This window comes from Saimiri boliviensis, chromosome 15 (genome assembly GCF_048565385.1).
Source record: "Saimiri boliviensis isolate mSaiBol1 chromosome 15, mSaiBol1.pri, whole genome shotgun sequence".
NCBI classification, from domain to species: domain Eukaryota; kingdom Metazoa; phylum Chordata; class Mammalia; order Primates; family Cebidae; genus Saimiri; species Saimiri boliviensis.
In genome coordinates this window covers 54369006-54381485 of record NC_133463.1, presented here as the reverse complement: position 1 = coordinate 54381485, position 12480 = coordinate 54369006, and the positions used below count along the sequence as shown (strand labels likewise).

General features: G+C 41.9%; 1 protein-coding gene across 1 annotated transcript; it reads right to left on the bottom strand.

Moving 5' to 3' along the window:
• Positions 1–4009: 4009 nt before the first annotated feature.
• Positions 4010–11686, bottom strand: DCSTAMP (dendrocyte expressed seven transmembrane protein). Its single transcript, XM_003938603.4, has 3 exons — positions 10658–11686; positions 5081–5389; positions 4010–4084 (listed from the first exon to the last, which is right to left on the bottom strand). Exons 1-3 carry the CDS (start codon positions 11684–11686, stop codon positions 4010–4012), a joined length of 1413 nt encoding a protein of 470 aa, XP_003938652.1.
• Between the last annotated feature and the right edge of the window lie 794 nt (positions 11687–12480).

Below are 12480 nucleotides of genomic sequence, written 5' to 3'. Positions count from 1 at the left end.
GCTTTTCTGTATTATCAGATGTTGAAGAATAACTGCAGGCCATGTCCAGCTTGCCACTTGTTTTTGCAAATAAAGTTTTATTGGAACATAGCCATGCTTGTTTGTCTACTTATTGTCAATGATTGCTTTCTTGCTACAATGGCAGAGTTGAGTAGTTACATCAGAGCCACTCTGACTGCAAAACCTATAATATTTACTGTCTTGCCCTTCACAGAAAAAGTTTGCCAACCCTTTATTGTATATCAAGCTTGATTGAAATTCTTTTTTTGTTGTTGTTGTTTTCACTCTTTTTGTATAAGACTCTATTATCAAAAGTTGAAGAAAGTGGGGTTGAACAGGAAATTTTGGGAAAGAAGAAAGAGAAAGAAAAGAGCTAACATTGCTAACTTTTATTTATCTAATTTGAGACAGGAAGTATTCTAGAGACCTTATATATGTCATCTCATTTAATTCTCAAAAAGATGCTGGGAGACTGATATTTTCAGCCACATTCTATAAATAAGAAAACTGAGGCTCAGAGAGGTAAGAGTTGAGTTGCCAAGTTTATGTCCCTAACAATTAGCAGAATGAGGATTTGAATCCAGCCTTCTCCATTCTAAGATTCTCTGTTCTTTCTATTATATCATGTGGTTGATATAGGCAAGGTTACTTTCCATTTTCTTAGGAAAGTGCTATACTATCCTCTAAATTGAAATAGTTTAATTAAAAAATAATATTGGAACCAAATCATATTTTTAAAAAATCTATAGATTAAAATTGTATGATTCATGGTGTTGTCATGGGTTTTGTTGTGGTGCTTGTTTACATAAGTAAGTGAGTTGGACAGCAGATGATGAAAACAATACATTTTCTTAGAAGAAATTTGCATTTTGCATTGCTTTGCATTATTGGAGAAATTTAATGGCTCAGCAACAGGTAGAATCAAAGTCCTGAATGTATGTTTACACAGATAATTACATAAATACCATGTAAATGTGTTTTTATTTAATCAGCAATCCCTCCCTCCAAGGCTTGCTGCATTCTCTAAACCAGTAATTAACAAACAGACCTAATATCTGCATCACCCATGAAGTTCCTTAGGATACAGATTTCCAGGACCCTCCCTCTACCTAAGTCAATACATCTGAGTTTAGGTTTGGGCGTCTGTAATTTTATTTTTATTTTTTAACCTCTGGGGATGGTTCTGATGATTAGCCAGCTTGGAAACCATTACCCTAGAGAACAAGTGAGCAGGCAAGGTCTGCATCTTTGCCTCAGCCTTTCCTGGTCCTCCTTTATGTCCTCTAAACCTGTTCACTTCCTGAGTCCCACGCTTTGGTCAGTATGCACATTTTTCATTGCCTTTGCCAAAGGAGGCTGAGTGCAGGGGCAGGGGCACCTCACTCACCACACTATGTATTTCCTCAGCATCCAGGAAAGCGGTGCGAACACCTTCTGCCTTAATTGAAGTGACTGTGGCTTGTTATGCTTTTATTTCTGTCATTGCCTTTTTTGCTTTCTATTTGCATTTGACAGAGTGCTCCAATGACCAATTCTGATTTCTTCTGCTCCCTGAGTGCAAAAGTGAAGTTAATGGACACTCAGAATTGAGATAATGAAAGGTCGTTAACTGTCCCGACTACCCAGTTATTTATCTCCCTTTTCTTTCACTGAAACCACAATGGATTGAAATCAAAAGGGGCTTTGAACTAGGAAAACTTGGAAAAGCCTCAGCCACCTGTTAATTTAAAATTTTCCTCCCCACTGTGTGTGGGTTATATTATATATATATCCTAATATAATACAGGCATTTAAATATAGACAAATAACTACATTCAACTCACACTCAATTTTTCAGCCAATTCCTGTCTTCCATATTATAATCTCAACAATTTACTTCAGTAGTCTTTGTTACTTTTGGGGAATCACTATTTTTTAGTTTGGATGAGAAAGCTAGTTTTTACTTTCTTAAGGTGAGATATGCTTACTTCTTTCTCTTAAGTGAATTAAGACAAAAATATGTAATATGTGAAGACGTCAACATATCTATCCCACATTATGATTATGATTGATTGGATTCCAACAGACAAAGCAGTAGATACAGAATCTGAGAAGAAGAAATACAACATTTTACATCCCAAATAAAACAATAAAAGAGACCTATTCTCATGAAGGTGTTTAGAATTACCATGTCTGACTTTCAAAGAAAACTCAACTGACAGCAGAGTCAGTAAGCACATCAGAAAGACATTTGATAGCCCCTAAAAAAATGCAGAACCAGACAGATTTGTGAGATGAGAAATGGTGACTTAGGCGATAATGCAATATACTTTTATAGGCCATTAAAATTAGAGGTGAAAAAAGGGTGCTCTATGAAATGGCCTTGGGCAGTGCCATTCTGCCTCTAGAAGATTAACAGAGCACATTTCACAATGGGTGTCTCAAGAAATTTAACTTAACATTCATTTAAATGAAAGTGAATAAGCTGTAATTAAATAAGCATTTTCCATCCAAGTGAAATTGGCCCTAATGAGTGAGTCTAAATCCTGTTTTCAAGATCAAAATTGCCTTTGGTGACAGCACTGCTTTGCAGTCTGTCCTGCCAACAGGGAAGAGCACTTCAGACTGAGGGCAAACGTTCCTTACAGATAAAGACAGCGTGTCCTGTGACTCGTTAAAAGTGATCTGAGGGCTGGGCATGGTGGTGCACGCCTATAATCCCAGCACTTTGGGAGGCCAAGTCAGGTGAATCACCTGAGGTCAGGTGTTCAAGACCAGCCTGACCAACATGGTGAAACCCTGTCACTACTAAAAATACAAAAAAAGAAAAACTTAGCCGAGCATGATGGCAGGAGCCTGTAATCCCATCTACTTGGGAGGCTGGGGCAGGAGAATCACTTGAACCCAGGAGGCAAAGATTGCAGTGAGCTGAGACAGTGCCGTTGCACTCCAGCCTGGGTGACAGAGTGAGACCCTGTCTCAAAATAAATAAACAAAATAATAAAAATAAAAGTGATTCGAGGTATAATTAAAGGTGAAAAAGGGCCCACATGTATATTTTCACAAGAATTGTATATAATTTTGATGTACATGGTCCATAGGCCACCCTGTCATAATTACCAGCCAGAGGATTTGCTAAAAGAGGAGAAAACAAAACAGAGGCAAATAGAGGGCAGAAGTGCAGGTGGTAGTAAGAAGAAACCAGGAGCTGCTAGGAATGTGTTTCAGAAAGAGTTCTTTAATAAGAGAGCAGGAGAAACTACTGTACCAACAAGCATCACACCATTGTTTTTTATGATTAATATGTTGTCTTTGCTTTCAGGGTTTTTAATGACCACAGCAAGCAAGCATGCAGTTTACCCCTTGAAAGGCTGTTGCCCCACCCAGGCTGGAGTACAGTGACCTTCTGAGGCTCACTATAGCCTCAAACTCCTGGGCTCAAGTGATCCTCAGCCTCCCAGTGTACCTTGTAGACAGCCTGATCGAGTCTCATGGCACAAGAAGATTAAACAATGTCTCCAACTTTAATAAATTTCTGCAATCAAAAAAAAAAGAAAGAAAGAAAGAAAGAAAGAAAGAAAAGAGAGAGAGACCACTGTGGGGGCGATCGCCATGGAAGACATTAAGAAGGACAAAGAGTTTAAAGATAGTTTGCTGGCTTTATACACGTATGTTCCCTTTGGCATCTGCTTGCGAGGCTGTGGTAGAGATTTCAATTGTTATTGTTTTCTTTCCTTTGAACGTTATTTTATGCTGAAACTCACCATCAGGGGACCCAGCTAAAGTGCTGTAACATTGTGACACAGGTCAGATCATGTGGTTTGGCTGGAAGACAGACCACATAACCATTCACCTGGCAGCTCTTTGGCTTTGAGTTGAAAGGAGGCATAACCAGGTTCTGCAAGGTGGGTCTGCAAACTCAGGCTCCTGAGAAGACCATGTCGTTCTCTGTTATCCAGCATGAATAGTGACTGCCTTCATAGACCTGAGAACTGCTGATGCGACGTGGCTGAAGAGTACCTGGGGTCTCTCATGGCTTGTCTGCACTTGCTATGCCCACTTGTTTCTTCCTAATTATTTTCAGGACTGGAAGCCAGAAATGAATCTGAAGAGACAGAAAAGTGGATAAATGAGCATTGGAGTTGGAGTCACTTCAAATGCCTCTGACATAAATTTTTCAGTATGGGGTTAAAGACATTGGTAAAAACAGCAAAAGACTGAAATGAACAGAAGAAGCTTATCCTTGTGGGTTGTGTTGGTCTTCCATTGTCTATGGGCTATTTCCCAATTCTGTAAGTTGCAGATGACTGACAGAAACAATGCAAGTGATTGTTTTCCATGACATGCCCATGAACTCCGGCCAGTAGAGTACAAGTAATCCCTCCTATCCACCCTTAAAGAAGAAGGCAGTTTTGAATCTAGTAAGCAAATTCATTTGGTATTCCCGATGGCCTATATATGTGTGTGTTCTTTGAATTATTCTTTGGTTGTAATTTTTCTGACCACTCCTGCATTAATAAATAGGTATTAAGTTACATAAAATTTTTGCTATATGTCCATTTTATACATGTATGAGTCATTATGTTTTTATTTATATATTTGTATATATATGATTATATTTTTATATATCCTCTCTGTATACATACAAACATACACACACAATTGAAAATGAGCATATTCTTTGGTATTTACAAAGCTGTAGTAGGTATTTCCCTTTGTTTTTTTTTTGTTTGTTTTTTTTTTGTTGTTGTTTGTTTGTTTGTTTGTTTTTACCTAGGAAAGAATATCTTATTGTGCTTTGTCCTTTAATAGCCAACACTAAGGACCTCTCCAGTCGCCTCTCTACAATATGACTGAAAATACTTACTTGAAACCAATATTTTCAGAATATCTTGTAGTATCCTTTGCACCAGCATTCAAATCACAGAGTTAAGAGCCCTAGCCATGTACATTTGCTCATTTTCCCCCAGTGTCCTATCTACTGCTGGGATGTAAGTCCTGATGTGAAGTTGAAGCATTAAGTGCTTTGAAGTAGCCTTTCCAGTTCCCTCTCAAACTCAAACCTCCTCAACCGGAGGTTACACTGCCATCTTGGCCTTACCTTTGTAAGGTAGAGACTCAGCCGTCTTTTGACTTCTCCCAGCGGCTGCTTTGATCTTTTCTTAAGCAGCTTTGCATGCAGGTATTGGATGCGTTCCCTCTCCACGCTGGGGTAGAAGGATGCTGACACCAGGATTTTAAGTTGCATAAGGATAGAGGACAACAGTCCCAGCATCACTAATATCACAAGAATAACACTGAGAGGAACCCAGGTCTCAGATAGAAGGAATTTTGGTTTCGGGATACAGTTGGGCTCAAAGACAGATATATTAAAGGAAGAATCGTGGATAACATCTTGAGTTCCTTGTTTCTAAAATGAAAGAACAAAACAATCATGATGCATGCCATTTTTGTACTCAGTCCTTGTCTTTCTCAGTACTTCCCTGCAGCACACTGGCACTATCTTCAAATACACAGGGAGCTTTGGCCAAAGGAACTATCACATCTTCCTTTGTGTGTTATGATTGGAACAAGGAAGAAGAGATGCATCTTATTTGTAACCATTGCAGTGTTTTCCAAAGTGGGTTTGTGGAAATACAGTAAAGATTCCCTTGAGAGATGTGTATTAAATAAGTTTTTTACTCTGTCCCTTCTTTTGAAAGTCACAATACCCGTTAGATTATTGAAAGCTCTGAGAAGGCAAAGGAATCTTCTAATTTTAGCCAGCAGTTTTCCTAACAAATTTGATCACTTAACTGATTTTCATGGAATACTTGTTTCTAGGACATATGGGGCAAAAGAAAGAGGGGGCAGTCAGCTACACTCAAGGAGAAGAATGTTTTAGAATGTAGCCCCTTAGGACCTCATTATATCCTCCCAGGCTGGTCAATCCCTCTTCAGCAGACCACAAGTTCGCAAAGACGTTGAGGCATTAAACCATGTTCTAAGTCAACCTTCTGGAGCTTAGAGGAGATTATTCTATTTAGGGTACTCTATCCCCTTCTAGGTTGATACATTGACTCACAAGCCCGCGTTACTGAAGGAGACTCTAAAATCATGTTTGCACAGGTCCTAAAAATAGGAAATTTTCTCATCCCTATTGGATGCTCATGAGAGGTACATTCTTTCCTTTCTGAACGCAAGAGAATAAACCAGTTGCCCTCAGCAGATCAACACAGAGGGCAGGAGATGACATTGAGCCACCCAGCCAAGCCACCCGTAAGAGAAGTGTGTGCTGATTCAGCTCTTTCTTTCTCTGACCTGGGAAAGTCATTTAATCTCTCAGTGGATTTGTTTCTAATTTGGTAAAACAGGAGTTAATGGACCAGATCCTTCCCATGAATAAACTACTCCCAGTGTAAATTAAACACCTTGGGGAAGGAACATTAGTTTTACAGACTGGGGTGCTTAGTAAGTAATTATCACTCTAGTGCTACAGAGCCCTGGGGCCAAGAAAAGGCAAATGACTTCTCAAAAGGAACCCAACCACGCCCAGAGGACACTGGGCACCAGTGCCTGTGAAGACTTTGGAAACCCCAAACCTGGGACCTCTACACGAATGTCAAGTCAAATCTATAATTTCCCAGCACTGTGCCTAAGCAATGAAAAACATTTGTGTTGCCTCTCCGTTTCTCTTATTAAAAAGACAGTCTGCCTACAATTAAATAGAGGGATTTCAGCCCCCAGAGCAAAGACATGCACTCTTTTTAATACGATTGAAGAAACAAACACATCGATTGAGTCAGTGATGAGAAATCCTGCAATAAGAAAGCAGCGGGTGTTCGATCTGGGAAGAAGTCATTTTGTCTAGAAATTTAACTGGGGATTCTGCATTTGGGAATCAGGGCTTCAGAAAGGTTGAGTCAACAGTTTTGTATGGGAATGGTTGAGAGTAATGTGGAAGACAGATTAATTCTTTCAAAATGCCAAGCAATATACTAAGTGGTACCCCGATGTTTTATTACGTATGTTCCTCTCTTAAGTAAACAATTTATTGACACAGCACTAAGCAATGAATCGGAGGGCAGGCTCTGGTGTCAGCCAGTCCTGAAAAATTAATGCAGTCAAATGCAGTGAACATAGTAGGTGCTCAATAAGTAGAAACTCTGGGTATTTTTATTTACACTCTCCACCCACAAAGCTAGCTCTACTTGGGTCATTTCCCATCTTCTTTATTTAAAACATATACTTAAAATTGTATGAAAGTATGAGAGAAATATTGGCAACGCCTTAAGCCAGCCAGTGCTTCTCTTCCTGCTTGACTTCTCATTGGCGAATGTGAGGCAATGGCGAAGACCAGGAGCCTCCAAGGGCATCCTGGCATAAGGGCAGGGCATCGCAAGTCACGCAGAAGCTAGCTGCTGGCAGCACAGTCTCCCAGGCACAGCAGGAAAGAGATTGAGAGGTGCTCCCACAGCAGTCTCGTACTCACATCTGTTCCAGTGCCCACCACCCTGCTGTTTTACATGTGCACATGGTAACCTCCTTTCTAGGACATAAGCCCTCACAGCCTAGACATCTTCACATCCCCAGCAGCCAGCAGTGCACAGAGATGAAGATGAAGGTGTCAGGACATTGTCATTGGAAAGCGGTTTTTTTTTTTTTTTTTTTGAAAGGCAGAATTTGCTTTTTTTTCCCCTCTATCTAACAAGGTGAGAATTCACAAAACAGGCATGGGTACTGGCTGAGATAGAAGTAAATGAGAGAGAAGCAAAAAGTAGGGGAGAGGGAGAATTGGTTGGGGCAGGGGGAAGACAAGAAAGGAGAACACAGGAGGAGAATGGGGGGAAGGAGTGAGACCCTTTTCCTGGCCACCCGCTAAGATCAAGCATGTCTGAAATTCTCCTCTGGCTTTCAGTTGAAACACTACTTCCATTATCCACCCTGTTCCAAATATCGAGAGCAACAGGGTGCCTTGTAATTAACAGGATTCTTCAGAGGACTCAGAGAGCTCAGAATAATCAACTCTGAGAAGCAGCCCAGGCTTAGGAGGGCAGGAGCCCTGGGACTAGATCTGCTGAGCCAGAGGAAAGGGGAGGAAAAATGTGTATGCAGCAGGAAGATTTGAGGCCTTGAGAGGTAGAGAGAGAAATGGAAAGCCAGGCTTCATGAGAGGGTTTGCAGGCAACATTGTGGCCAACATTGTGGCTGTTTTTCCTCTGTGATTTCCACAGCAGCTGGCACAGCCTCTATTGTAGCTTGAGGAATCGGACCCGTGGAAATAGCTACTGGATACCCCATAAATGTGTACAATTAGTCTGTGTCAATTATATATAACAATAAAAGTTACAAATAATATTTTTTTTAAAAAAGAAACAGCTGTTGGTGCTTCTGAGGTAGGAGATCAGCATGACTTGTTTACTGAGCCTGTGTCATGACCCTGTGGATGGAAACAGGATATAACAAACCAGCCAAAATCAGCCAGGACCAAGATGGTGATGAAAAAAACCTCTAGTTGTCCTCACTGATCAGGATGTGCTAATTATAACAAATCTGCATAAGACACTCCCACCAGCACCATGACAGTTTATAAATGATGCTATGGCAATGACCCAGAAGTTGTTTTTTTATATTGTTTGGGAACTCCCCACCCCTTTTCCAGAAAGCTCATGAATAACCCACAACATGATTAGCATATAATTAAGGCTAGGTATAAATATAGCTGATCAGCAATCCATGAGTGCTACTCTGGGCCACTCTGTCTATGGGACAGTCCTTCTCTGCCTATGGAGCAGCAATTTTGCTGTACTCTGTTCTAATAAACTTGCTTTCTTTCACTGTCAGCTCACTCTTGAATTCTTTCCCAAGCAAAGCCAAGAAGCCTCCTAGGCTAAGCCTGAATTTTGGGGTTACCTGCATTATTTTTGCCAGCCTGGGCTAGTGTACTTAACCCTAGTATGCATCACACACATGCACATACACACCCGCACATGTGTATACCCACCCCATGTGGTTCAGCCTCGCAATTTCTGGGTTTATAAAACAGTAAGACAAGTGTCTGACAATATCCGGATCCTCTGAAGTGTCAACATAAGCACAAATATCCACAGAGAAAATGGAATAGGAAAGATAAACAATGGGATGCCCCAACCCCACCATCTTCTGTGTTGGTCATGGCTGTCAAGAAGAGGGAGAGGGAGAATAGAGGAGAGAAAGCCAGATCCTTCAAGACACAGGAGGCGCCAGCTCAGAGACAGATGCTGTCCTGGCTAATCAAGATTTTTCATAGATCCATCTGATGGCAATTAGGAGCTAACTTTCTGGCTTTGTTCTTGGTGTGAGGAGTTTAGAACAGGGGTTCTCAATCTTGGCTGCACACTAGAATTACTTGAGGAGGTTTTAAAATCTCTCACCCCAGCCCAATTAAAACTGAATCTCTGGGGCTTCTGGAAAGAGCTGGCTTGAGTTGGTCTGTTAGTTCAGCTCCACAGTGATGCAGCCCTGTATCCGAGGCTGAGGGCCTTTGGTTTAGAGGCGTCTTGCTTTCTAATAGGCAGGCCAGAGTTTCTCAAAATGTGGTCTATGGACCACCTATCTTGAAATCACAGGGCCAGCTTATTTAAAATGCTCTCCCAGTTAAAACAAGATCTATGTAAATAAATAGAGGCCTAAAACTCTATCCAACTTAGGAAATTCTTAACACACATTTAAGGTTGAGAACTAGCAATCCAATCTGCTTAAAAAAAAAAAAAGTATAGCTGTGTAGCATTTTTTAAAGTGAGTGCTACCAGCTACTAGCCAGTCATTTTACTGGGTAACTTAGGAGTCCTTTTCAACAAACATCCTTGGGAACCTTCCTGTGTTTGATAAGGACTCAGGATACACAGAAAAGTTCTCACTCAGAGAAGGTGCTCAAAGTCTACTTGCCCAAGTTTGAGGATGAGAGGAAGGCAGGCCCTAATTCCGTCTCTTAGGTTCAGGCCGGATAGTCCTGCTTGGGAATCCACTTCACGTTCAATATCAGAGACATTTATTTCGTTATTTCAGTGTTTGTTGATTTAGGAGGCTGAATGACACCCTAAAGACACAAGGTCTTAGTGCTCGGAACCTGTTTTACTTTATCTGGAAAAAGTAAAGTTTTACTTTATCTGGAAAAGGGATTCTTGCACATGTTATTAAGTCAAAGATCTTGAGATAGAGATATTACCCAGGATTATACTGGAAAGTCCTAATACAATCACATACATTCTTTAAGACAGAGGCAGAGGGAGATTTTCCACATGCAAAGAAGAACGTGACATGATGACAGAAGCAGAGATGAGAGTGACGGGGTCACAGGCAAAGGGATACCACTGGCCACCAGAACCTGGAAGATGCAAAGAATGGGGACAGCACCTAGATTTCAGCCCAGCGACACTCACTCCAGACTTCTCCCCACAGAACAATACGAGAATAAACTGTTATTTTAAGCCACTTGTCACAGCAGCCACAGGGAACTAATACAGAATCACACCTGAACATCATGACTTCAATTTAGTTTAAGTTTGTTGGACTCCTTCTATGTGCCAAGCACTATGCCAGGCACCGCGGATGCAAACGTGAATATGCCACTGCCCTGCTCTGGGAGGTTCATGATCTTTTGCAAGACAGACCAGCAAAGGGTCAGGATACACCGTGAGAAGTGCTTGTGGGCCCCTACCTCTCCGTGCAGTTTCAAGTGAACCTCAAACCCTGGCAAGCTTTGAAACTGTTTGCTCACTGAGAAAATGAGCCGATACAGCAGATAATCTACAGCTGCAAACAGCACCCAGATGCCGAGATGGGTAAGTATGGGGAGGAAAAACAGCCCCAGGTTTTTCCTTTCTTTAGGAGTTGGCCAGAAAGTCGGGATGATGACATATTTCCTCCTTTCTTCCTGATTCAGCGGGAGCACACAGGGCCTCTGTTGATGTCTCTCCCTTTCATCAAACTGAACAAATTGTCTGGTGATGTAGATGTTTTCATACTTCCAACCACAAGGGCCCAAAAATCGCTTCATGAAGAGGCCAGTGCCAAGCAGAACGAGCAAAAGCCCTGTGAAGGCAAGTAGTTTCTGACCCAGGGAAGACAACACCTCTGTCGTGGTTGTCATCTGGTACCAGACACTCAGGACTTCCCCTTTGCTGTCATTTAGCTGTGCCTCCAGTATGTGGCTGGGACTGAAAAGAGAGACTGTCAGGGTCTGGTTCCAAGAAACAAGGTCATCAAATAGACTTAGTGGAGTGGCAAGGCCATAAATCCACTGAATTGCCTCGATATATTTTTTCAAAAGTGGAAAATGTATGGAAAAGCTCTTTGCCCTTAGGTTGCAAGTCATACTGTCTAGGAGACCTTTAAAGTTGTGAAAAATATTTTCTACGTGTCCCAAGATGACAATCCCTGTGCCAGCTGCAATCAAAGCATTCCTGCCTTCACGCAGGCCACAAGAGAGAAAGACGAGTAGAATAAAACATCGTGCATGCTTGGAGCAACACAGCAGAACACATGTGATAATCCAGGAGACAGCAACTGCTATGATTGATGAAAGAAACCAGCAAAAGGCCACTGACAGGAGGCCCACTGAAATAAGGGCAACTAAACAGCAAACTCCCGAATGCTGGATAAAGCCCATCCATCCAGGGCTTCTTGGAGACACGTAAGTCTCCCAAAGACTTAGGAAGATATCAGTGCCTGAGGTCCAGATACCCATGTGTCCTGTGTCCTGAAAATGAAAAGGAAACTAAGGTCAGAAATTGCTTTTGAATGTCCTCTGACCTTCATAAAGGGCATGGAGGTACACTGACTGCAAAAAATGGCCGTCATGCTTTCCTCTTCCCTGAGTCCTCTCCCTTGCAATATGACTTTACAGCTTCTTCTACCTTCCTCCATCAAGAGATGGGGTCTGTTCATCCATCTCTCACATCTGGGTAGGCTGTGCGATCTTTGCCCAATCGAATGTGGCAGAAATGACAGTGGCAATCCTAGGCCTGGGACTCGCTGCAGGTTCTCTCACAGAACCTGCTGCTGTGTTAAATCCACTGCATTCCCCTCCTGTCACTGCTGTAACAAATAACCACTCAGTGTTTTAAAGAAGCACATATTTATTCTCTCACTGTTCTGGAGCTCAGAGTCTCAAATGGGTCTGCAATGCTGTGGTCCTTCTGGAGGCACTGGGGGAGAACTCGATTCCTTGCCTCTTTCAGCTTTACAGGCCACCTACATTTCCTGGCTCCCAGACCCTGTTCCACCATCCCAAAGCCAGCAATGTTGCATCTTCCCTCTCGACTTTCATCCTTACGTCTTCTCTCTAGACTCCAATCCTCCTGCACTTCTTGTAGAAGAACCCTTGTGAATACACTGGGCCCATCCAGATAATCCAGGATAATCTCCCCATCTCAAGAGACTTAATCACATTTGCAGGGTCCCTTTTACCATGCGAGGTAACATATTCATGGGTTCTGAGCAGTAGGGCATGGACTTCTCTGAGGGTCCATTATTGAGCCT

Excerpts from the sequence above, each read along its gene's own strand:
- DCSTAMP (XM_003938603.4), bottom strand. The coding sequence starts at position 11,686 with ATGGGTATCTGGACCTCAGGCACTGATATCTTCCTAAGTCTTTGGGAG. Across the intron at positions 5,390-10,657 it reads ACTTGAAACTGCACGGAGAG|AAACAAGGAACTCAAGATGT; the intron begins GTAGGGGCCCAC and ends CTTTCATTTTAG. Across the intron at positions 4,085-5,080 it reads TGAGTCTCTACCTTACAAAG|ATTCATTTCTGGCTTCCAGT; the intron begins GTAAGGCCAAGA and ends CTGTCTCTTCAG.